Consider the following 26,739-nt stretch of genomic DNA (forward strand, 5'->3'; position numbering starts at 1 on the left):
AAATGGCCACACCAAGCGTGGGACTCCTGGTGTGTAGCAGGCAGCATTGTTTCCTTGAAAGGCCAAGGCTGATGGGTCCAATCAGGACAAGCTGCAAAATGAAAATCTGAAGGGCCAATATCTCTGTCAGCCTCAGCAGATCCCAACTGGGCCTGCTGGCAGTACTGACGCACGCACGCACGCTCACCAGGCAGCAAACCGCTTCACAAGTCTCACCAACACTTGTGCAGAGAACCACAAACGTCATTCAAGGAGGGACACGGAATGGATAATAATACCTTTTAATGTTTCACATTGTTTCCCCCCCCCCCAGAAGACTTATAACAACATGGAATTCCGTATGGGTGTCAGTACATTGGGCAGTTACAGAACTAAACAGACGTTGTTCTTGTAAGAGCAGAACATTCCATTTGAAGAAAAGAAAAATCACAACATGATTAGGCATGATCACCTCATACTGCCTATTGTTCTAATTTAAGAGATTTGGATGGGGCAGGGGGTAATTAAAAAATATATAAAACTTATCACAGTCAATTGTGCCAACGCCCACCCGCCACGTTGTTTCCCTCCCTACCACCCCCTATTTGCTGGGATGGGAAAGGAGGCAGGGCCATTGGGGGGCAGGGGGGGCCTCTGAACCTCCCCCCGCAATACCCCTCTGATGGAGAATGAAGAGTGTGGGAAAGGAGTGTGCTGGCAGGGGCCTGCTGTCGGCTGCATGTCCAAACTGCGACTTGCCCAGTGAGGAGAGGGAGGGCCTGGAAGCACGCCCCAGCCGGCCCTTCTCACACTCACCCAACTGGGGCCTCAATACCAAGTTGCAAGGAGCCATTCTGCAAGTTGAATGCTAACAAAACAGACACGCTGATGACAATCCCACCAGGCACAACGGAGTCAGACCCCATCTGGCTTTTGAAATGAAAATCCTTCACTCATCCACCTGTGTTCAATAATAATAATAATAACTTACGGTATGAATGGCTTCCTTCAAGAAGCAATTACCACCTAAGTGGAAATCCTAAGTGTGGGGACAATCACTTTTCTATGAAGGTCATTCTTAGGAAGGAGCAGATATGCGACACACTTAAAAAAAACATGGACACCAGGTTTTTGAAGAGTCCCCCAAAAGAGCGTGAAAGGAGTAGAGTGTTTTCCATTGCCAAAAGCCTCAGCCCACTTAGACGGTTACACCAAATAAAGCTAGCTTTCCCCTGCACCAGTAGAACCCGCGCTCTGCGAGCCTGCTGCCTAGCCCAGGTAAGCGTGGGTTACTTCAGATGGGAGGGCAAGAGGCCATTCCCACCTGGCCCCAAATAAAACGTAATCACCGCCAGTGAGGCAGGCAAGGCACAGGGCTACCTGCCTCAGACGTGCAACTAACTAGAAAAACACAAAGGCCAGTAAAGTCCAACCGTGCTTTACCCCTTGGGGCCAGAGGGATAGACAGAGGTCATTCAAGGGGTGAGCCTGTGGAGCTTCCAGGCCACCAACAGGACATGACTTGGAATGCTCCAACCTTGACTTGCTGTGGGACAAAAATAAATCTACGGCTAAGGTTTGTCACCTCTAGGGTCATTAATACCACGTAGGGACACAGAATCGACATGAGAAAGCAGGACACAGGACAGAAAGGTTGGGAGAAACTGATGAGACAGCTGTTCCATCACTGCCCGCCACTTGGGCTTGGGGCAAGTGATTTCATGAACGCATCTCTCAATGCACTGCCACCATCAGCTTCTAGTCCACGTGGTTAGCCCAGTGCGATGCTGGCTGCCTCTGTTCACCACCTCCTACAGGCGATCCCAGGGAGGCTCGAGTGGTAAGCACAGGCCACGTAGGTGCCTCGGCCCGAGGGCCTTCCTGAGAACGTGGCCCTGGCCCTGGGACGGTGGTGTGGCGGCTCGGCAGCAGCACCCACTGGGGCTTAACCTCAGCAGCCAGTCTGCAGGATGTTCCCTCCTGAGCGCTTGGTCACAGACAGTGTGGTGAACACCTGCAGGGGGGAGAAAGGAAATGTTCACAAACCCCACAGCACGAGTGATAGCACACTAGACCCACTTTAGTAACCCCAAACCAGTTAGTTAATTAACTGGACCCAAAGTGAAATAGCTAGAGGGTAAAAGGGGACACACGGTTACCACAGGGCTGTTCACACAATGACATCAAGCATCTTAAATTGAGTGGCAATGTTCTACAACAAATTCATCGTGCAGTAGTTTTAGCCTAAGACAGTCTGCCCTCACAGTGACTAGTATACGGGTGTGTCCCTGCCCCGCGCCTTTCTTCGGGAATCTAGTTGGGATGTTTCAAAAACATCAAGTCAATGAACGATAGTGCATGTGCTCTCTGCACCTGCTTCCCAGGTGCCATACAGCACTGCTGCTCCGCCAGGGGGCTCCACACAGCTGAAGTCCTTTCCTTTCCCTGACCACCTCACTCACAGATCTCCTCTAGAGCACAGGGTATTCGGAGGCCCTGTATGGGACAGTTAAGCAAGGGGGTGCTAAACAAAAAACTGGTGGTTCGAGTCCACCCATCTACTGCCAGAAAGTCAACCACTGAAAACCCCGTGGAACACAGTTCTACTCTGTTACACATGGCGTTGCCATGAGCGGGAATCAAGTCAGTGGCAACTGGTTTAAAATACACACACTCATCTCCCAAGGAGCAGCTAATGAGTTTGAACCAACAACTGTGTGGGCTAGTAGCCCGGTGCTTAATCCACAGCACCACCAGGGCTGTTACTAATACTAAATTGTTCAGCTATTCCCAGACTTCTATTCTTATGGATTAATGTATTTACATACATACACGCCTATTAAGATCTCTATCTATAGCTTTGCTTCCTAGAGCTTTCCTGTTTCCTTTGCCTCCTCCTGCCACACCATCACGTCCTCCCTTCTTCCACCTCTTAGTTCTTCCTCTCCGCTAGACGGGTGTTGCTGTAATACCCACAGGCTCTCTATAACCTCCTGGATGTTGGTTTTAGTTCCCTGGTTGTTCCCTGCTATGCGCTGTTTGCTCACCACACCCTTCGCCCCCGCCACCTTCTCCTCAAGACCCTTTGGTGCCATTGGCCCCTTTGCTTTCTCCCCGAGCTTGCTTCCCATGTCTGTCATATAAGTGGGCAAACCAGCAACGTCCTGGTCCAAACAATAAGAAAATAAAAGGTTGGAAAAAGAAAAGGAGAGAAACAGCAACAACAACATAGTTCCATGTCTGTCCGCTGACCTTTATGAATCTCAAACCCCTGGTCCTGGGGGAGTTCCGGGGGCTGCCCCTCCTAGCCCAAAGTCTATTTGGGGGGCTCTTTAGGGGCTTTGCTCCCATTGCTGATGTTATGCCCCCTACTTGGTTTGTCCTGATGTGGGGGGATTCAGGCCACGTTATCTCCCCACCGTGAGTCCCCATTGTTGTGCTCTGTCGCAGTACGCTCCAGTTGGAGGACAACATGTCGAGCTGTTGGTGGTCCTGCAGTCCTCTGTGTGCCTTAGCAGCTCCGTGGCGGGACCTCATCCTCTGGGCTTGCTGTGTCCATATGGAGTCTAGGCCGACTGCCCCTTTCTCTTTCTCCTCCTTGGTTTGCTTCCATGTGAGCGTGGTAAGTCGGTTCCTGTCCCCACCTGAAGGTCTGGTGTGGTTCTCTGTGACACACACTTCTGGGGCAGGGGTCAGATGGGCTCTGGTTGGGGCCGGCCCTGCAGCCTTATCTTTGCATGCAATCCTCCGCGTGGTCACGTTGCCCTCCGTGTACATAATGCCAAAGTCCACATTCAGGCTTCTTTTGCTGGTGTCCAGAATAGTACTCATAGTTCAAACATGCTACTGTTTTATAAAGCAGAGATGTCCCTTTGGTGACTAGTGTGCCTGACTGACCCTTCAAGCCGGGGTATTTTTGAACTGCCTCAAATGCACGGTGAGCTGGACAGTGAGAATGAAGACCAAAGCAGTGGTGCATTCACATGGTGGTCAAGAAGACAGCGGGCACAAGCCAGGCCTCGGAGGAAACACAGCTAGAATACTCCTTAGAATCAAGGCTACTGAGACTCGCTTACTTGGGGACGCGTGACCAGAGCCCCTGAAGGAGGACACTGGTAGACGGCCAACAAGTTGGACTGGCACAGCGTTACCACAACGGGCTTAACCATGGCTGTACGTCAGGGTGGCACTGGACCAGGCAGTGATAGCTGTAGGGTGGCTAGGAGCCAGAACCTACCAGTCACTGAAGGGAGACATGCTTCCCTGCACACACTCAAGAGCAGGTCTCTGTCATTTGCAGGGCTCAAGAGCTCATTGGTCAGTGCGAACTGCACAGTCAGCGGTTGAAAACCACCAGCTACTCCAGAGTATCTTAGTGGAATTGTGGTGTTGGTGAAGAATACGAAACCCACGTAGACTACCAGAAGACAAATCTGTCTTGGAGAAATATGTTTGATCCAGAATGCTCCTTAGAGGAAAGGGTGATGGGACTTCATTTTAGTCTACTAAAATCTGTTCAGCATCATATGGACATATCAGCATCCAAGGACAAATTTGTAGTAATGGAGCAAGACATGCACTGGTTGGGAACTGAACTTGGGTCTCCCACATGAAAGGCAAGGATGAACCACTGGGGGGTTTGATTAGTAGTTTAAGCTGTTCAATACAAAGTTGCTAATCTGAAATATAAACTCCAACCTAATTTACAATTAAAAACTGTAACAAAAGAGAATTGACAATAGAACAGGTGATCAAACTGTGTAAGGGAACAACTCAGGAGCTGAAGCTCAAGGTGGATCTGGACTCCCATAAACTTTCTACACCAACAGTGCCCGCATTGCTGTCATTGGGGAAATTGATATCATCGGTGATTGACAAGGTTGTTCTTGTGTGTTTATATGGGGTTTTGTTCTCCTGCCTTTAGCTCCCCCCTCCCCTCCTTTGTTTGCTGGCTACTAGTTTGTTGCTGGTGCTAGGGTAGTTGGTCCTATGGTGCTGCCACACAATTCTAGTGCCCCTCTACCTAGGCAGAGTCACCCATTGCCTGGCCGTCAGCCCTCCCGGCTCCAGAAACGCTGCCTGCCTGCCTGCCTGCCCAAACAGTCTTGTCTGTCTGAGGGGCAGGGCTTACATCTCTCATAAGCTTGGAGAAGCAGCCGGTGCTGGGAGCCCAGCTTCTGCAGGGGGGTGGGGGTTGGGGAGCTAGCCCCTCATGCCCCCCTGACTTCTAGGGAAGACTGCCCTTCCTGGGGATAATCCCATCCCCTAGGGCTTGGACCCAGCTCCGCTGTCCCTCCCTCCCCATCCTAGGAGGGGCTTGTCAAAGCCTAGGGGTGAGCATGAAGGTGGGGGGGGACACACGCCCAAGGCAGAGCCATAAGGAGGCCTCTGGGTCACTGGGTTGAGCCATGAGGCGGGGATGGGAGGACTGGGGGCTGGCCTTCTTCGGTGGTCTCCCCCTCCCGTGGCTGGCGTGCATGGATGAGAAAATACAGCTGTTCAGGTTTTCAGAACGAATGAAGAAAGAGAAATGAAAGAGGGAAGCCAAATTGTCATCACTAGTCTGGTGAGGCAAAAACACAGAGGGGCCTTTTGGGAAAAGCTTCTTTAGATCCAACAGCCCTAGAATTTTCATAAAATCGCATCTTAAAAAAAAAAAGCACACGGAGACTGCACTTTTCATTGCTCCACCCGCTAGTCCATCATATGGGTTCACCCCACTCCCCACCAGCCAGCCCACGGGCCCTCTGAACAACAAACAGGGAAACAGGCCCAGCACAGGGTCCTACTCCCCCTCTTGAGCTATTACTCTTTTCCTACAAATAAACTTGATTAGTTCAAGTTGCTACTTAAAAGGATGTGTAATCGGGTTCCTATTCCATTACTGCTGCTTGCATGTCTAGAATAAGTTATCACCGCCCCATATTCTCACTGAACAAGGGGACTGCACCACCACGGGGATGGGGTGCGGAGGGGGTGGTGAGCAGGGGGGCATACACACAACGCAGACTGCTTTTCCCATCGACCCCTTCAAGCCCCAGGCAAAACAAGCAATTCTGGAAGGAAACCCTTTGGAAATCGTTTGGCTTCAAAGAACAAACCGATGAAGTAACCTCTCATGAGTAATTCTTCCTCAGTCATAGGTCGCTCTCAACTGCTCCGGTCATTTATCAAAATGGCACAAAAGTGGCCGCTCAACACTTCATCTCACTCATAAACCAAACAGCTGGCCTCCAAGTGGCAGCTATTTCACAAGACTGTCCAGCTCTGCCCAAGACCAGTTTTTATTACTTCTGACTTGTCCATGGACACCTCATCCTACTCTCAAAAGTCCTGCAAAACACAACCCTTTTTATGATTCCATCTGCGGTTGTCAATTTTCTCTTGAAGTTTACAAATATTTCCGCTTCACATGTTATTTCAGCATGGATCAGTAAGCAGGCGGTCCATGTTCCAGCCTAAGCGGCTTCCTTCTAGGCTTTGGGGCAGGTGTGCAGACTGTGGCTGGACAGTAAAATACACAGAGGACCCAGCAGTACAGCCAGTTACCATCCAGGGCAGAATCCAGCATTCTGCAGAAGGGTCCTTAAAACAAAATCCCTGAACTGCACTGCAGACCAAAGCACCTGGAGGTGCCACTTGACCCTACTAAGATAGCAATGACCAGAACACACCTCCCAGTGCCCTGTGAGAATGTACAATGGCACAGCAGCAAGCTAAAGGTAGAAGAACCAAGACCAGCCTGAGGATTGTGCTTGCCCAGAACCCAAAGCAGCAGCAGACCGAGTACTGGGCATCAGTGCTCAGGGCAGCCACGGCCACAAGAGCCCCAGGGGTTGGAACAGCCTACAAGCCCATCGACAGATGAACAGGTAAGCACAATGTGTTGTACTATTTATAGTGGGTTCTTATCACTCAGCCACAGAAAGAAGTTAATTTAATAGATGCGACAGCATGGGTAAACCATGGAAACATTTTACTGAGTGAAATAACCTAGTCACAACTGCAGGGATTCTATGACTACACTTACATGAACTATCTAGAACAGGCAAGTGTATAGAGACCAGTGTATTCATGATGATGGGGGTCGTGTGTGGGGGATACATTTCTTAGTGGGCTCTGTGCTACTGCTGAAGGAGACAGAAATGAGTTCCCATGTTAAGGGTTAGCATCAGAAAGCTTCTAGGCTTACAAAATCTCATCTCTAAACATGAAGTTCACGATCAGTTGTCTTTCCACAGTCTGCACACCTGTCCCGAGGCCTCTTTAGAAACACAGGCAGATGACCTTGTAGTTACGCTGTCTTGTCTAACAGTGAACTACTCCGGGAAATAAAAATAGAGCAGAGAGCTACTAGTGGCAGTTACTGAGCACCATCCACCTGCAAGGAACTCGGAGCCACTTCTCACAGGGCACCTGGCACCAGGCAATTGTTTCCAATGTCCAAATTCTAAGCCAAGGGCAATGAGAAGTCTGTGGAAGTGATCGACCACCTATCTGTGCAGCAGGGCATCTCTGAAGTAAGGTGGCCTAGACTGGACTCTCAGCCCTGGTGTTTCCAAACCAGCTACCTGTAGACCAGGATTCAGCTCCTCCTCCTCAGTCTCCTGGATACAGGGTTGCCATCTACTTCAGTTCTTTTAAGAGCCACCTGGCACCTTACAGACTCCAGCTCTGCCCTCTTTGCCACTCCTCCCCGCTCTTCCCCCTCAGCTCGCAAGCACGCATTGTGTTCCCTTCTTCCCATTTCCAATCAGCTGGAAAGCCATATTCGCCTACTGCTTAAGTACCTCTAAACACATTCATCCCCTCTCCATTTCCACTGCTGCTACCCCAGCACAGTCCACCCCCCGTCGCTTCTCGTGTCTACTGCACAGCCATCGAAGTGGATCTGCCTCTGGACATGCCTCCTCCTGGCTGTTTGTCACACAGCAGCCTGGTATTTCTTTGGCCTAAGTTACCTGACATTGTTACTCCACTGTTCAAACTTTCCAACTGCATCTCAATGCCCCACGAATAAAGTTCATTAAGTTTACAGAGTTCCTCCGGCATGCCCCGTCAGGTTACTATAGCAAGAACAAGGGTCTGCCAGGACCTTCAAGGAGCCATGCTGCCTCTGGAAGCCACGAGCCCTCGTATGCCTTCGCCAGGCTGACCCTAGAACTCACTCACTGGCCTCCTCTGCTCTGGGCTCCTACCCAGCCACTACTGCCTCCTGAGAACCGAAGCAGCTTCCAGGCAAACTTATCACCCAGGAAGCAAGATTGTCCGATGCTCCCCAACCTCCTTAAGAGGAAAAGGTGTTTCCAAATCCCTTTGAACTTCCAGGGAAACAAGTTGAGACGCACAGCGGCACACCTTCCACAAGGGCCCACTCATAGCTGCGAGCCCACTCGTCACTCACTCACTGGCTGGCTTTCTCTTGGGCGGGACTTCACGACAGCTGGCCTCTTTGCCACACCTGACCAGTGAGGTGCTGCCTTGCCACCATTGCATGGTGACATCAAAACTTCCAGAATGGATGGTCAGAACTTGGCAGGTGCCAGCTTTCTTCTTTCCTTCATCCCACTGAGAGCCGAGTTTAGATAACTCACTCCACCTCCGCTAACCAACAGGTGTGGTGTTTAAATGCACCAATAAGTGTCTGAAAATACTGGAGCTGACCAGCTGGCTCAAAGACCTGGCATGAGTATATGTATAAGAGGGGTGACTGAGACTGAAGGACTTCCTGGAGATGAACGGTGTGAATAACAGGTATTTTGGATAGGTGATGAATTAAGGATTTAAAGAACAGAGCTATAAATCATCCTGATCATTTTGACCACGACAGCATGACCAGTCGACACCAGGAACAATTAGATATCTGAAGGAGAGAAAATGGATTCCAGAGACAAGGCCTGCTTTGAATTACTCGCAGGTACCTTTAGGGAGAAGTGTGTGCAGATGCTGCGTGTTTTCAGGCAGCGCCAAGAAAGCTAGTCACCCACCTCTGCACAGACAGGGTGGATCCCGATGGTGCTGTCCAGCTGCTCTTTGGTCAGCCCACACTTCAACGCTGCTGCAAAGCCCTGGGTCACTTCTCCGGCATTTGGACCGAGGACGTGGAAGCCCACCACACGTTCCTAAGACAGAATAAAGATAGGCAACTCAGTGGAGCTATTTTCTTCTCTCCCCATGCACAGCCTTGGAACCATGGCCTGTCTTCTCTTAAAACAACTCATTTCAGAAACAGCCAAGACTTCTCTTAGGAGCTGTTGAGGCCATGACAAGGCAGAGACAAGTGCTGATGAGAAATTTAAAAGCAAAAAACGTCCACAGCTCCTCAAGTACCCGCTTCCTCAGAGATGCTGTGGAGGCAGTGACACTCTCAGGTCGGAGAGACCATCCGCGCTAACAGTAAGGGCATTCATTTGCATTTCTACAATGCCACCAAGGTCTCAGCGACAAAGGAGAGTATGCATACATTCATGTTCCTGTGTTGAGTTAAAGGGTAAACTGCATTTCTTACTGTATGGGCAGCTGTATCCTTGTTTTATGGATAAGTAAACAGACTCAGTGAGGTCAAAGAGTTTGGCCCCTGGCTCCCTACTCCCCAACACACAGGCCTTTGGCTGAGTGATAGGTTCAGAGCAGACAATGAAATCCTACCTCAGAACCCAATTAACAGTTCTGCAACTCTGCCCAAGGCAGCTTTCTCCTTAGTGCCAACTGCTCAGCACTCGAACTTGTAAGACTCACACTTTGTGGGGCTCATTATTTTTAGAAAGTTAATGATCTCACTGTTCTCCCTTTTATAGGCAAACACACAGGGCTCCTTTGTTTTATCCACTCCGTGTAAGTGCTGGCTGCACCTGCCTGCTCCGTGTCGGGAGGGTCCTGTGCCAGGGACGGTGAGGAGAGACTCAGCAGTAGAGTCATGGTCCCTGGTCCCTGGACTCTGATCGTTTCTATGTAGTTGGGACGACACGGAACATACTCAAGGAATAAATACAGTATGTATCATGAGATGAAAACAAAGCTCCTTAATTACTAAAGACAAATGAAATTATTGAAAGGCATTCAATAAGAATTGTACTTACATGGTCTCTGATGTTACAGACAATTTTTGCATAACATTTGTTGTTATCTCTGGATGGAATCGTCCACTCCAACGGCCAGAAGTAACTGTGGTACACCTAGGGAGGTACACGCCAGTTGACACCACTTTCTTCAGCAGCTCAGTTATAACACACTAAGGGTGGTGCCACGAGCAGAGGCAATGAGGAACTAGAGTGTCATGAAACAATAAGCTTCATGGATTAAATAGGAATTTGGTGAGAAAGCAAAGGACTTTTAACTCCTCATTTTGAGGTCCCTTTCACTGTATCATCCCTTCCTGGTATCCCAACCTCAAAAGACTAAGCCTCAGAGAGGAACAGCAACAACCAAGAGCAATCAAATGAGCTGACTAGCTGTCTTCCCTTACAAGCAAACAGCAGTCAGTGGGTGAGTGTTGTTAGCATATAAAAGGACAATTTGCCATTCATTGTGATTGGTGTCCACCTCCCTCCCTGCCTCTCCCGGCCCCCTCTCCCTTATGGTATCTCTATTTCCACTCCTGTCCCTGGGTTCCATGTGTTGTGAGTTTTATCTCTTGCCTATACCGATCTACATACTCCGGTCTAGTCTAGATTGGGAAGCGGCACTGGGTTCATGATAGTGGGGTGAGGAGGCCTCCAGGGATCAGAGGTATATTGCGTGACCCATGAGTGTCGTACTGCACCCTGACTGACTCATCCCCTCCCTGCGACCCCTCTGTGGGGGGATGTTCTATTGTCCAAAGATGGGCTTTGGGTCTCCGCTCCAACCCGACCCCCCCCCCCATTCTCACCAATGCATTTTTGTTTGTTTACTGTTTATTGTCAGTCTTTTGATGCCTGTTGCCCATCTCGATGACCCCTCATGATTACACCAGCTGGTGTACTTCTTCCATGTGGGCTTGTTGCTTCACTGCTGGACGGCCACTTGTTTAACTTCAAGCTTTTAAGACCCCAAACACTGTATCTTTTAATAGCCAGCACCATCATCTGCCTTCACATCTGCGTATGCACCCATTTTGTCTTCAGCGTTCGTGTGTGGGGTGGCGGTCGTAAGCATCACAGAATGCCAATTTGTTAGAACAAAGTTGTTCTTGTATTGAGGGAAGGAATGAGCCGAGGCCCAAGGCCTGTCTGCAGCTTCAGTGTAATGTCTTATAAATAAATACATGTACATAGGCCAGTACCACTATTGTTGTGGATTAATATATTTACCTAAGTGGACACCTCTGTTAAGCTCCTTATCTGTGCCTTTGCTTCCTAGAGCTTGCCTGTTTCCTTTTGCCTCCTCCTGCCCCGCCATCACTTTCCACCTCTCAGAGCTTCCTCCACTAGCTTGGTGTTGCTCTAATGCTCACAGGCTCTCCACCCTCTCCTAGATGCTGGTTCCTGAAGAACAATAGAAACCAGAGGGGCCACGTGGGGTAGAGGCGGGGGAGAGGAGCTGATCCCAAGGGCTCAATGGAAAGTAAATGTCTAGAAAAGAACGATGGACTATATGTACGAATCTGTCGAGGACAAGTGATGTATGGGTTGTTACAAGAGTTGTGAGAGCCCCCAATAAAATGATTATATATGTTTAAAAAAGGAGGACAATGTGGGCAAGAATCAAGCGAGGTGCCACAAACAAGGAATGCTGTCATCTCAGTTCTTCTGGATGCTTCCTTGGGCATTATCCTCTTCTAAGCATTCAGGTTCACAGATAGAAAAGCAGGCAATGAGAGAAGGAAGGAAATGGAGCAAAGAGAGGCAAAAAGGAGAGAGGAGGAGGAGGAAAAGAAGGCAGTACCCAGCCTCATCGATGCTCCATTTACTTAAGTGCTGGATGACAAAAGAGCTCTTATCTCCCTCCTCCAATTCACACTGCCAGCCTCAGCTCAAAACATGTATGAGGGACACCAACATGTCTAGGGGAAAGGTGAATTAAAGATAACGGAAGCTGATGATCTGAAATGTAATCCCCACCACCACCTAACCCACCATAAAAATATATTATATTAAAAAGAAATTTGAGATATGGCATTTTCCCACAAACCTTCTAAAGCCCCAGAGTTGCCTACCTTTTAAAAACACACTGTGACATCATAATACATGTTCTTTTGTGTTATAATAGAATGTGAATTTTTTTAAAACATGGTTACACAATGAAATGTCTACCCCAATTATATAGGAAAATTAGGATGAAAAGAGGGAGGGGGCAATAAGATGGGAGGGGGGAAAAAGGAGGACCTGATGCAAAGGGGTTAAGTAGAAAGCAAATGCTTTGAAAATGATGAGGGCAAAGAATGTACAGATGTGCTTTACACAATTGATGTATGTATATGTATGGATTGTGATAAGAGTTGTATGAGTCCCTAATAAAATGCTGTTTTTTTTTAAAGACTCGCTCCAAATTGCTAACAACTTGTGTTGCAGACACAGGCCTAAGAGTATTTATTTCCCAGTCACCAATGGTTTTCAAAGTTCAACTAATCTGCACATTTTCATGCTTGGGGGTGGGGGCCGACTTGTAATAAAACAAAAGCCAGGAAGTTACCTATCAAGAACTACAGCAATACATATTAAAGAGTCTTAAACATTTAAATACCTTTTGTCAGGAAATCTATTCTCAGAAAATAATTAAACAAAGATTGACTAAGATGCTCATCACTCTCTCTACAACAGCGAGGCGGTGGTAAAAGTACAGTAAAAGAATGGCTTAAAAATATCTAACAGCAGCCTTGGGAAAGAACTTCTAAACTAATTCCTTGTAAATTGTGTTTTTGGAGGACAGACACGGGGAAATGCTGGCAAAACTGTAAAGGAGGGCAGAAAATATCATGTCCCAATCACAGTTTTTACAAGTATGGATGCTCCTATACAAAATTACCTATATGTACAGAAACTTGCATATAACACACACACACACACACACACACACACACACAGTTAGTCCGTGGGTGAAGAGCATCGGACTCACAGACAACAGTTCCAAAAGCAAACTCCGTGCCCTCAGATAGATTCTGACTCATAGTGACCCTTTAGGGCAGAGCAGAACTGCCCCTCTGGGTCTCTCTACCGGAGCAGAAAGCCTCATTTTCCTTCCTCAGAGTGGCTGTTGAGTTTGACCTACTGACCGGCAGTTACCAGGCCAACTCATAACCCACTCCGGCCCTTTGGGCTCCTTACAGACAAACTCCTTTCAGTCCTTTAGTGTATGTAAATCAGCCCTTAGTTTGAAACAATTACACCACACAAATTATTCATCACCAGCGGCAGGTGCAGCTCTCAAATCACTGAAAGGCTACTAGTTTTCTTCTTGCACTTCAGAGGATCCGACTTACCTACACAGTCTTAAAGGTACACTCACCCAAGATCGACTCATTTATAACCTAGGGACTGCTGGTATGCTATTAGTTGTGTATTTATGTCTTTCACGGACATCTTCCTTGACCGCATAATAGGTAAATGGCAAAACTGTTATAAACTGTATATACTTGAGTATAAGCCGACCCGAATATCAGCCAAGGCACCTAATTTTACCACAAAAACTGCATTAAAGATGTGCTGAAAAACTCAGCTTCTACACGAGTATATACGGGGAAGTCAAAGCCAGAAAAAGACCAAGTATTAATGGTCAGGGCAATGGAAATGTAGTTAATTTCTTATTTTCTTCTTTGTATTTCCCTACACTTTAATTTTCAACAACACCGTTCTAATGATAAAGAGAAACTACAAAATGTGGCTGTAAAAAGTACAAGTAAATATTGGGTCAAATGACAAAATTGGGAAATGGAAGGAGATCAGACTAGGGGATGACTTCACTAGCCTCCCTCGAAGGGGCAGCTATGTCCTGTGGTGACCTGACACTGCAAGGTTCAGGGTAAGACGACATACAGAGTCACTTAGGTGCGTGGGGGGAACAGGCACATGCACACACATATGCAGACTGACGCGGATGAGAAAGAATATTAAAAAGTATAAAGCAAATGGATAAAATGCTAATAACATGTGAGTCTGGGAAAGGGAAATGTACTTTGTACTATTATTCCGCTTTCCTGGGGGAAAAGTAGGACCTTAGCATAAACGTCAAACAAGAGCTCACCTCAATATTCTCTTCTCCAAATTTCTCCACAGCCTTCTCTTCAGAAAGGCCACAAGCACCATATTCCAAAGGAGTAAACACAGTTGTTGGGACATTTTCATAGTCACACTGTTTCAAAAGAACGGGAAAGAATAATGACAAGTGAGATTATAGCTAAGAAAAAGTATTGCAAAAAGATTCCCAACACTAAATCTCGACGGAAGCAATCGAAGTCAGCATCTCAGAGACCGCGCTGGAGCAATGGTTCCTGTGGCCTCTCCATCACGTGCCCAGGGATGTTACAGCAAGGACATGCTTTATCCTTCCCTCCACGGGGAGGCCAGACCGACACGCAGGGTGGTGAGGGTGCCCACGGAGTGACAGTCTTGTGCTGTCAGTAGTAAACTTCCTTGGAAAATCAATTAGCTAATGCTTAACAACCACTTCTCCTTTCTGGGCCCTTTGCATTTTTACAAAGCTCTACAATGGGAAAATTAATGTAATATGTGAAAGAAACGGCTATTAATTGAGCGTTTCTATGGTACTCAACACGGCACGATAATATGAAACAGTGTAGACTTTATCACAATGCTATAATACATGGGATCTGTGCTGTTGCTAGGTGCTGTGGCGTCCGTTCCAACTCCACGCGGCCCTCCGCATGGACACTGGAACTAGCCCTCACGGTTTCCTAGACCTTCCTAAGGCCGTGACCCTCTCATACAGTTCCTCGTGTTGTGGTGACCCCCACAAGCATAAAATTAGTTTCAGTGCTACTTCATAACTGTCATTTTGCACTGTTAGGAATTGGGCGACCCTGTGAAAGGGTCGTTCAACCCCCAAAGGCGTCTCGACCAACAGGTTGAGAACTGCTGCTCTAGAGGCTTTATGGGAACTGACTGCTGGGTCTTCTCTTTCAGGCCCCTGACCTTGGGTGAGTGGCTGAACACATAACCCCTGCGCCACCAGGGCTCCTTCCCTAGAAAGGCTGTGTCATGTTATGGCAATGAAGATCACAGAAATCAAAAAGCATGCTCACAACAGTATTTCCCTCAGTATATTTGATGATGTCAGTACCCGTAGGTGATGGGAGGGGTCTAGAGTGGCACCATTTTGTAGGGGCTGGATGAAGGAAAAACAGATATTTCTCAACTATCAACTCAGCGCCTTTATACCACAGTAAGTTGTGAAGATGGCACACCAGTGCCATTCGTAAAAACCTGACAGTCACATGTATCTACAGGTGTGACCCTAAGTTAAGGTTCTGCATTTAAAACACGAGAAAGGCAATTCTTACTCTCTACAACAGTTAAAGCGAAATGTTTAAAATGTGCCTCTTTCTAGAAACACTATCCTATTTCTCTTAAAAAACAAAATAACAAAAAACCCAGGATGCTGTGATTCCAAAGTGAAGGCAGGCATTCATGTACAGCCACACCACCCTAACCCCAATGACCAGCCTTACTCTCTTTGCTTACCTTTTGCACAGCTTGTTATACCATGTTAATCCCATTCTATAAAGCTTTCTTTAACTTTCACTTAAAATATACATTTTCCATTTCTTTCTTGAGTACACAGGGCATTGTGTTCTTGTCTGCTAATTTCATCACCTCATTGTGTCTGTTGATTGATAAGATTCTTGGCCCATTTGCACGTCTTTCTTCTTTTTGAGTGGATGGGGGCATGGCTAGTCAAATGGGTTTTATTGCACACTCTTAAATACAAGGCTGCTATGACTCAGGAGTGATCCCGGGGCAGTGTGTGTGGTTCTGAGTTTGGTTGGTGCTGTGTGATACATGACATGGGATCCGTTTTATCTTTTTGTAAACATTTAAGTTTTTTAAGCAGCCAGGGATGTGGTGGCTTACATGTTAACCACAGGGACAGCGGTTCAAACCCACCAGCCAACTTCCCTGGGAGAGCGATGCGACTGTGTCCTCTCATAAAGATTTACCTTCTCAGAAACCCTACGAAGCAGTTCTACTCTGTTCTATACAGTCAATGTGCGTCAGAATGGACTCAATCTCATTTCACTTAGGGAATGATAAATTACAATGATCTTTGCAAACTGGTGGATATTTGAGCCTGCATCAAATCTGGGTTTGATTTCTGCCGTGACTGCCTACTGACTTAGTAGTTTTGGACAAGCTACCTAATTGTCATCCATCGCCACAGCCAACAGAAGAACTGAATGAGATAACTCACACAAGCCACATAAGCCCAGAGCCAGGCATGTTGGAACATAAATGCAGAAACTTGATTATCACAGTTTTTATTCTCTGTGTGGTACCAAGCATAACAATGTCCTGAGTCACAAAGTATGGCAGCAGTCTTAGTATCATGTTTGAGTGCAGCCAGTAAAGCACAGCGAGGGTGTGGCACACGAGTCCCTAGTCCTCGGGGCTCACAGGACAGCAGCTGTTTGTTGGTTTAGCATACCATCACCAAAATAAGGCAACCTGGAAAACGCCCCCAAGACCCTACTTCTCAATAGACCCAAGTATACAGAGTCACAAATGGAGACTAGCCACAGCACGCACCTTGACCTTGGAGCCGGCATAGAGCCTCTGGGCCAGCAGTCGTCCAGCCTGGATTGCCACTGGGGTAAGCTCCAGCTTCCCCTCCAGTACATCGCCGATGGCATAGATGTACGGCACATTGGTCTGCTCCTCGTCGGTGACGGGGATCTTTCCAGTCCTGCAAACCCATTCGGCTATACTCATCAGTAACCATTACTAGTTAAGCAGAACAAAGTTCCCCTTTTCCCAAGGATGCCCCAAATGTTACCTCTAGCTGAAGACCACATTCTGGCTACAAGAATCAAAGGGCATAAGAAAATAATAAGTAACCCTACAACGGGAGAACGAGAACAGAATGTTCAAGACTCCAGACTCTAAGAAGCAATGACAGGTTGCAAGTCATCACCTGGCTCTCAGCGTCAGTATCTCACCTATAAATGCAATGATGGGACTGGGGAGATTACAACCCTTAGAGGGCTGCTGAGGCGTGGGCAGGAAAAGGTATAGAAACAGAGAGTATAGTGGCCTACGGCTCACATTGAGTGTATCAATACTTGATTATCAGCATCACACAAAATCTAAGCCTTGGGCTAAATCTGACCAGAGATTGTCCCAACTCCTCTGGCTCTTCACCCCGAGGGAGGGAAACTCTCACATTAGCCCAGCGAGTTTGTTCTCCTGAATGTTTCCAAGGCAGCTTGCCACTCACAGTCATCTCACTTGGATGTAAGAAAGGTGATACTGGAAATAGCACAAGCTGTCCTCCCTAAACGCAGCCGCGACAGATTCTCAGCTAGCTCTCCAGGAGACTGTCACTTCACCAACCTCAACCAAGTAAGAATATTGGGTACTTGGTCACTGTCACTAGGAATGTAGTAAAGTCTCTTCTGATCCCCAAACTTTGTAAGTTCTAAAGGTAGCTAAATGCACATATTTAATGATCTACAAATTAAACACTACCGAATTGTTAAGCAAATATTTTGGGCATTCTACAGTGTTTTTCCCACCAGTAGCTTGATCCCTCACCCCATGCGCACTATGTGCCTCCCATGAGAAGAAGGCGGGAGTTTGGTATGGGGGTTGTACGTATAGCCAAGAAAAAAATGCGAGCCGCTATACTTATTAGATTTTAAAAGAGAAAAGGAAACCCTAACGTGAGTGCAGTGACACGAATGTCTAAGCTTAAAAGCACAACTTCGTAACCATAGTACAAATTAACTTTAATGATCTAAACTCTAATACTGACACTATTGTAAATAACTGAAATAATATGTACTGTATTTTTTAACATACGATATACTCTTGACTTACTTTTCATTTATCTGTACTCCCACAGCTTCTAAACCAATTTTTCTTGTGCAAGCATCTCTTCCTATTGCCAATAATACCTGAAAAACGTTAAAACAGTAGTGAATATTAACAAACACTTTTTGCATGAATTCTTTAATCATATTTTCTTCTACTTATTGAAGCCAATCTAATTTCATGCTTCAGGCCTACAACTAAGTATTTTATAAAGAAAATAAGGCAAGTTTCAACAAATTAAGTCTTTTAAAAAATAAGCCTTTGAACTCATATGTAGCAGAAATCCCTTCTTATTACTTGATAGACAGAGGGAGTTTATCCCTTAATAAGCCAGGTCAAGTTCAGAGACAAAAATAGCATATGCAAACAATTAAGTGAATTTGTTTTAGTTAGTGGGCCAGGGAGATGCAAAGGAAGCCAAAGGAATTATAGCTCGTTTTCAAATTCTGGTTACCTTTTCATAGCCATTGGACAAAATATAGTATTTGGAAAAATCTGAAGCAAACTTAACTGTAACATTGCCAATAGTAACGACAACAGTAACATTACACGTAGAAGGTCCGTTCCTTACCGTATTATACTCTCCTTCAATGGTTTCCTCACCCTTGGTGGACTGAGCTACTACTTTGAGACGGCCAGGTGTCCCTGCTTCAATTTGCTCAACCTACAAAATGACAAAGTTTCACTCTGAAATACAGACATGTATCAAGGAGACAGATGGTTGCTGTCTCCAGTGCACGCAACGTGACAACATGGCGCCTCAAACATCTCTAGGGTGATACATGACTTTGAAAAACTCCCTCCTTTCTCACTGATTATGAGTTATTATTTCAAAGAGTTGCCCAACAAAATACAGTCCAGAGAGTAAGTGAGAACGAGGACTGAGAAACCCACTGTAAATTCAGCAGTTCTCTTTGGACTCCAAACGTCGTTTACTCACTCAGAACGGACACTCAATGCCATGAAGTTGACTGTCGTGCAGAGCGACCCTGTAGGACAGGGCAGAACAACCCACAGGGCCTCCACGACAGCAACTCTCCAACTCTCCGGGGTGGAAGAAAGCCTGGTGTTTCTCTTGCAGAGCCACGGGCTATTTCAAACTGCAGACCTTGCAGCCAGCAGCCCAATGTGTAATGAGTGCGCCACCAAGGCTCCTGATGCACAGACACTAACGACAGAGGCAACACCTGGCTAAATATCATTCCAAACACCAGAGTGGGCAAGGAGACATGGCTCGTGTCAGCTAGGAGCTGCCATAGTTGTTAAGTATGTTGGAAGGTGCCAGCTGTGCACGTGTGTGAAGGCAACTGAAACTGAACCAAATCGTTACACAGATGTCAACAATCACCTACAGGCTGGGTCACAATGACTTAGACATCTACCACTGGGCGACTTTCAACATGCCAATTTACCTTGATGTCTGACCACAAACTCCAAACTCACTGCCATCGAGTCAGCTCTGATCCACACAGTTAGAACTGATTAGAACAGATCAGAACTGCCCGTGTGGGTTCTCAAGGCTGTGACTCTTGACTGGAGCAGGAAACCTCATCTTTCTCCTGTGGAGTAGCAGCTGGTGGGTTTGAACTGCTGGCCTTGGAGTTAGCAGCTCAACTCATAACCCATTGGGGCTCTTTTGGCTATCTTAAGTTTCTATAAAGCATCTACTGGTAGAAACCCAGAAAATAATTTCTAGTCAACCTTTAAAATACAATTACTCTGAATGGAAAATGCCATCAAGTCTCATTTCATTTTCAATTGAAATCCTTCCTTTCTGATTTAGCCAACCCCCACTGAACATGTTGGAAACAATTTTTCTGTCTAACTTACATGTTCTCTAAGATTAGAATCAGTCATGGCTTTAGGATTTTTTTCAGAATGGTGAGTTAAGGGCCTTGTCAACATCTATTCCTTCCTGCCTTGCTTAATTTAGAATTAGTCAGGACTCTTCAGTATCGAGAGCCATCTCTCCTTGCAGTATCTTTTTTGTACAAACTATGTTCTCTATTAAGAGCCCTGGTGGCATAACGGGTTATGAGTTGAGCTGCCAACTGCAAGGTCAGTAGTTTGAACCCACTAGCTGCTCTGTGGGAGAAAGATGGCACACTTTGTTCCCTAACCAAACTCTACTCTGTCCTCTTCCATGTTCTAAACTCATTCATTCATTTATTTATTTTCTTTTTACTGGGGGCTCTTACAGCTCTTGTCACAATTCATACATATACCCATCATGTCAAACACTTCTGAACATGTTGTCATCCTCTTTTTCGAAACATTTTCTTTCTACTTGAGTCCGACATCAGCTCATTTTCCCCCTCCCACCTGGGAAGCATTAGAACAGCGGTTCTCAACCTGTGGGTCATGACCCCTTTGGGGATCAAGCGACCCTTTCACAGGGGTCACCTGATTCATAACAGTACCAAAATTACAGTTAAGTAGCAACAAAAATAATTGTATGGTTGGGGGTCACCACAACGTGAGAAGCTGTATTAAAGGGTCCCGGCATTCGGAAGGTTGAGAACCGCTGAACTAGCGGCAAGTTGTGTGTTTCTTCAGTGCTATACTGCACCCTGACTGGCTCTCCTTCCTTGTGGGCCTTCTGACAGGGGGTGTCCAATTGACTACTGATGGGCTTTGGGCCTTCCCCACTTATTCCCATCGACATTATTTTTGTTTGTTTGATAAATTCCTTGATTTTCATTTCAGCTCAAATGTCATGTCTTCCAGGAAGTCCTCCCTGAAGCTCGGATCAGAGAAAATACGGCTGCTATGCACTTTCACAGCCCCTTCTGCTCGTCCTTCACAGACGTATGAGCCAAGCCGAACATCAGCCGAGGCACCTGATTTTACCACAAGAACTGCATTAAAAATGTGCTGGAAAACTCGGCTAATATACAAGCAAATGCTTTTTACATCACTACTTATGTTATTTCTCTAGCGAATGTAAAGTTTAAAAAGCAAAGACTGGTGTCTCTCGTTCTTATATTCCCAGTGTTTGGCAAGATAAGCACTTAACCCAACTCGGTGGCCTGAAGGTGTTTCCCTGTGTACTGCGACGTGGCACGGCCTCCACTCTCTTTCTAATAACAAAACTAAAGCCCTACAGTCCTACCACATCTTAATACTGTCTTTTTAGCAGAGAGCAGCCTCTTGGGTTGCCAGGTTTGAAAACAGTCTCCCCCTCTGTCCCCACTGCAGTAGTCTGAGCAGCCACTGTATTCCTTAGAGATGGCCTCAAGGATCATCAGCTTGGTTGTAGAACAAGAATCCAGGACAAAACTGCACAGCATTATGGTCTACAGGTACAAAGGGGTCATCTACCTAATCCCTCACTAGACCGACGAAAGGCTGCATGAGCAGCTCCACCACGTGGGCAAGGTCACAGGCCTGCGACAGTGTGGCCAGGCCTCCACCCTGTAATGCCACAGGCAGTCTTCATCTGGGTTTGTTATGTCAACAGACATGGGTCCTCATAAGGGTCAACCTAAGTGGCCCCAACGTTATGATGTTCTGATGGAAGATGTTCTTTTTCTATCAATACAGCACATACTCCCAGAAACATACATAAGGGGCTTCAAAAAGTTTGTGAAAAACCTCATCTTTCCACCAACTTTTGAAGCTCCTCTTATAGCCCCCTACTCCCAAAGCAGTTACAGGGTTTAAGCCTGGATAACGTACAAGAACTGTGCTACTTAATCCTCACAGTGACCGATGACGAGAGTCGATGCACGACCACACAGCTATGAAGCTAACGCAAGCCTCACTCGAGGACCGAGTTCCAGTATTGCTGCATAACTTGCTGAAAGGATTCTTCCCACACTGGCCCCCTCTAGCGCTCGCATGGTAGAGCATCAACACAGTGACAGGCAATCCCCACTTACTTTGATCGGTACAAATTGTCTTATGAACTTGACACCATGCTCTTCCATGTGTTCACCAATTTTGTTGGCCATGTCCTGGTCAAATCCTCTAAGGAGAATGGACCGCACCATAACAGTGACATCCAAACCAATACCGGCAAGAAATCCGGCACATTCCAATGCAACATAGGAGGCTCCAACCACCAGGGTCTTTCCCGGGGAGTATGGTAAGGAAAAGAGATCATCACTGAAAAGATGTTGGGGGGTTGGGAGGAGAGGAAACATGTTTTTAAGTTCATGTGAATAATAAGTCAAAGTAGTTATCTTTATTTTCATAAGAACCAAATAGTCTAACGATTACAGACACTACCAGAAAATAACACGAAAGAGTTGCATAATCTCTCAGATATGTGCCCTTTCTTGCCACTCAGTTATGTAGGGAGTAGCTAAAGGTACATCTGAGTTTAGCACAACCAAGCCAATCTTAGACTATGTTTCTTATGTAAAAACTGAAGTTATTGAATGTGACAGAGTCAAACAAAATGGTTCTGAACTGCGTGGAACAATCCTCCACTAACACAGTTAAAAACGTACTTGCGTCTGTAGTTTCAAACCCAAACCCCACCCTCCCACCACACAGGTCTCTCCCAGGGGGAGTCACATCTGTCCTGGCATAGCAATGGTGAATACTGGGAAGAGAGGTAGGAGAGACGTCCTGCACCAAGCTTTCCCAATATAAAAAAAAATATCCAAACAGGAAACCCCACCAAGGCTTTCTAGTCCAGTGAGGAACACAAAAGAGCTAGAGGTCATAAAACACATTGTTGGGAAGGAGACTGTAAAACTATTGACAAGGCTGCTGATTCAAGGCAGCCATGGCATCCATCAGCTGCCATCTAAGCTGCCTGCCTGGAGTAAAGCCAAAATGGATAAAATCACTCACACACACACACACACACACACACACACACACAGTCAGCAATGCTATCACGTACTATACAAAATACAATCACCCTGAAAACCTTATTTGACTCCAGTATTTCACAAAAGACTCCTGTGCTGACATTGTTTATTTCAATAGCAGTGAGCAGAGACTAGGACATGATAAATCTAATAGCCTGACATTAGTCTCAAGTAGTACTATAAACACATGCACACATTATCAACTGTTTTAGAAAAATGCTTGCAACATCAATTTGATTTTATGTATTGTATACTTAAAATATAGACTCACATATGTAAATAAATTTCAAGTACAAATATCAACATTATAAGCATAGTTCTATATACTCATAATAAGCGACGATAATATTAGTTCAGGGTGGTGAGATCAAGTTTCAAAACAAAATATGGGCAAGAAATTAGTTCTAGGAAATGGACCAAATATGGGTGTATGAGGCAAAAGGGCAAAAGCTAAACTCTAAAATGGGATTCTTCTCTTCCTGCTTTGTTTTTTCCTTACCTGCTGATGCAGAACTCTCTGTCTCCAGGTATGCCCAAGTAGCGTGGCCTTTCACCAGTTGCGATGAGAAACCTCGCTGCTGAGTAAATTTTTTCTTTGCCTTTATTATTGGTGGCCTACAAAGGAGCCAATGTCAAGTTTCACTAAGTTATTATTCCACAGACTTGGTAACCTCAGCGTCTGCAAAGGCCGTTCCCCACAGTATCCAGCTTGACCCTCTCGAACAGCTGGGTCCCGGTGGCCACTGGCGCTCTTAGGTGCAGTCATTGTGGACTGTCTCACCTTGGTCTCATATAACCCAGTGAAACTGCCAATGGCCACACCTGCCCCTCCAGCTCCTGGGTGTCTGAGCCCCCAGCTACCTTTCCATTAGCATCCAACCCTCAAAATGTTGGACTGCTGAATAAGCGGGGCTCAGCAGCGGCCACTGTTTTCATTATATCGCCTCCTTTTCTCCCTTGCTCCCAGTTAAGTTTTTTGTTTTGTTTTTTAAAAAGTTACTCAGGGTAGTCACCCCATTACCTTAATCCTATGAGGTCCAATGAACTGCCCATAGGCATTCTCATAGGTGACCCTTTTCTCCCGCAGAGCGACCCGGTAGCCCCAGTTCAGCGAGCCGATGTGATTCTGCACAGCTTCCGTCATCTTGTCCCAGTCGTGTCTTACTGCAGACAAAAACAGGGCACAAAATTTAGATTTTCTGTCAACTTCCCGGCAAGATCCTTTCTTGGTAACATAGAATACCAAGCGCTCTTGGTCTACAGAACCAAGTCCTTCATTTTGAGAACATAAAATCAATCCTGTGTACCTTCAAATATCCGTTCCCTTTTAGAAAGCGGCTGTAACAGTGAACTCACGCAAAGCTTCCTAGCAATTCTCAAGACTAAAACAGCAATACACAAGCTTTTTCCTTCTTTACCGAGAAATGAAGTAAAATTGTACCCTGGGTTGTAAATTCCAACTCCTGGGGTGCTGGCTGTGGGCAGGCCCAGGACCCCGTGCTGGCAACAAGCTCTGCGGGCTTCAGATGCACCCAGGGGTGGAGCCATGGGGCTGGTCACAATCTCTAGACCAGGGGCTGGCAAACTTCTGTACACATCTTGCCAGCCCCAGTTCTTTAAGGTAAAAGCAGTCACATTCACTTATTTACACATGCTCCGTGGCTGTGTCGGGCACAATGGCAGAGCTGGCAAGTTGCCAGAGGTTCCAGGGTCCACAAAGCAAAAAATAATGACTTTTGGAACTTTATTTAAAAAGTGCCACCTTGGTGTGGTCTGAGAGACTATTTCAGGAGTCAATCCCATTGTCCATCTACCCCCAACACCCACCTCACCAAACAGTGGGAGAGTGTGTGATTCTACCATAATTAGCTAATCCTTAGAGTCTGGGCATTAATATAATCAATCAACAGTGAACTCCAAAAACCACAGAAGAGAGAAAAAAAGAAATCCTGTTATTCATTAATTAATATCTAATCATAAATTATTGTCTATCAACGACTAGTAAAAAATCAGACAGAAGGAAAACACAAAGCCTGAACAATCTGTTGCCATGGCCACACAGAACTCACCGACAACACTCATGATTAGGGGGGTTACTATGTATGCTAGCTGGTCGCAAAGTGGGACAGATACAATTCGCTTTGTCTTCACTGTCTCCTCTCAGTCACGCTGGTGGGTACTTTTCTCCCACCGTGCTGGACTCGATCTGCGTGTCAGAGATGGGTTCACTACCCAATCAGAGGGCGGGTCTTTGCTTCGTGTGCTGGGGTGAAATGACTTGGCATAGCTCCTCTATCTACTGTCTTGGTAACTCTCACCTACTAACTGCCTGAGAGGCTGAGGACAGGAATCTTGGATTCTTCTAAGACTCCAGACTTTAGAGAAACACGTTTCATATATTAAATACAAAGTAAAACGGTCAACAAAGGAAGTGTGTCTAATTTGAGTAGGAACAAGCATTTTCAAAGCCAAATAGTTTTTGCCTTGTTGGTTAATGTTTAACAAGCTATTCAATAAAACCCAGGGAAATAAAAGACACAAAAGAATTTAGCTACTGGCTGGAGGATTATTCTCTCAAATGTCCCTGCCCCACCCCAATTCTCATCAGTTAGGCGTATATGAAAGCTTAAATTCTGAGCACTCAGTTTGCTGAGTCCCCATGCAGCTTAAGCCTTCACGGATTCCTTCTGATCATCAGCCTGTTGTTGTTCGGTGCATGGTGCGACACCTGGCGCACAGCAGAATGGAACACTACGTGCTCCTACGCCATCCTCCGTCTTTCCCACACTCGAACCCACCGTTGCACAGCTACTGTGTCAGGCCATCTCTGTGACGGCCTTCTTCAGGGACTGGCCTCTCCTGGCAACATGTCCAAAGTATGAAGTCTCGCCAAGCTTGCCTCGAAGGAGCACTCTGCCCATACATCTTCCAAGACAGATTGGTTTGTCCTTATGGCAGTCCACTGGACTTTCAATATTCTTCTCCAGCACCACAACTCAAAACCATGAATTCTTCAGTCTTCCTTATTCCATGCCCAACTTTCACATGCACAGGAGGCAACTGAAAGTGCCATGGCTTGGGTTAGGTGCACCTTGGTCCTGAAGGCAATACTGTGGCTTTTGAATAACCTAAAGAGGTTCTGTGCAGCACGTTTTGCAGCAGGTAATGCAGCTGGTCTTTCCATCTTGACTGGCGTTTTCATTCAACCAAAACAAAATCCATGACAACTTCAACCCTTTCTCCACTTTAGAGATGTTACTTACTGGCCCACTTGTGAAGAGTTTAGTAGTCTTTAAATTGTTATGCTGAAAAGATACAACCCTGACAAACACCTTTCCTGATTTTAAACCATGCAGGATTCCCTTGTTCCATTCTCACAACTGCTTCTTGATCCACGTACAAAGTCTGAATAAGCACAATGAAGTGTTCTGGAATAGTTTGTTATGATCTACACATTTGACTGCCTTGGCATAGTCAATAAAACACAAGTACACATCTTTCTGGTGTTCTCTATTCTGAGCCACGATCCATGGACATCAGCAATAATAATATCCTTTGTTCCACGTCCTCTTCTGTATCTGGCCTGAACCTATGGCAGCTCCCAGTCAATGTCATTGACTAGGAAGTTGATAATCTTGCCCTTCGGCAGTGCACTGGAAAGAGGATTACCTCCACCCAGGCAGGGGCAGTCTCTCTTAGTGGCTTTCCTAGGTGTGTCCTTGATGGGGAGACTAGAGCTGTGTAGTCTGGAGTAATGTCCTATCAGTCTTGCCAGGGACCAATCTTGTAAGGTTTTCTAACAAAATATACAAGTCCCAATCAGGCCCTGTTTCTGGCAAAACAGGGCTTGGGGTTTCATTCTCAAGGAACGAGCAAGATCCAACATTAACTACTCAGGAAACCGCGGCAGGCCTCATTTCATTCTTCTACCAGATAATGCAATTTACTTTACAAAGTCAATAAGCATGTCTCTT

At 46.2% G+C, this 26,739-nt stretch overlaps 1 protein-coding gene across 5 annotated transcripts in view; it reads right to left on the reverse strand.

The window, feature by feature from the left end:
• Positions 1-285: 285 nt before the first annotated feature.
• The window catches only part of TXNRD1 (thioredoxin reductase 1), a 115,626-nt gene continuing 89,172 nt past the window's right edge, over positions 286-26,739 (reverse strand). For all 5 annotated transcript variants that reach the window (XM_075551063.1, XM_075551062.1, XM_075551061.1 and 2 more), the window contains 10 exons: positions 23,787-23,929; positions 23,265-23,380; positions 21,824-22,049; positions 18,514-18,606; positions 17,949-18,025; positions 16,659-16,815; positions 14,140-14,247; positions 10,059-10,154; positions 8,967-9,101; positions 286-1,993 (listed from right to left, as the gene is read on the reverse strand). In XM_075551063.1, the coding sequence (XP_075407178.1) occupies positions 1,931-1,993; positions 8,967-9,101; positions 10,059-10,154; positions 14,140-14,247; positions 16,659-16,815; positions 17,949-18,025; positions 18,514-18,606; positions 21,824-22,049; positions 23,265-23,380; positions 23,787-23,929 (1,214 nt within the window). In that variant the 3' untranslated portion in view covers positions 286-1,930. The remainder of the gene's footprint in view (positions 1,994-8,966; positions 9,102-10,058; positions 10,155-14,139; positions 14,248-16,658; positions 16,816-17,948; positions 18,026-18,513; positions 18,607-21,823; positions 22,050-23,264; positions 23,381-23,786; positions 23,930-26,739) is intronic.

The sequence above is a fragment of the Tenrec ecaudatus genome, chromosome 6 (assembly GCF_050624435.1).
Source record: "Tenrec ecaudatus isolate mTenEca1 chromosome 6, mTenEca1.hap1, whole genome shotgun sequence".
Lineage (NCBI taxonomy): Eukaryota > Metazoa > Chordata > Mammalia > Afrosoricida > Tenrecidae > Tenrec > Tenrec ecaudatus.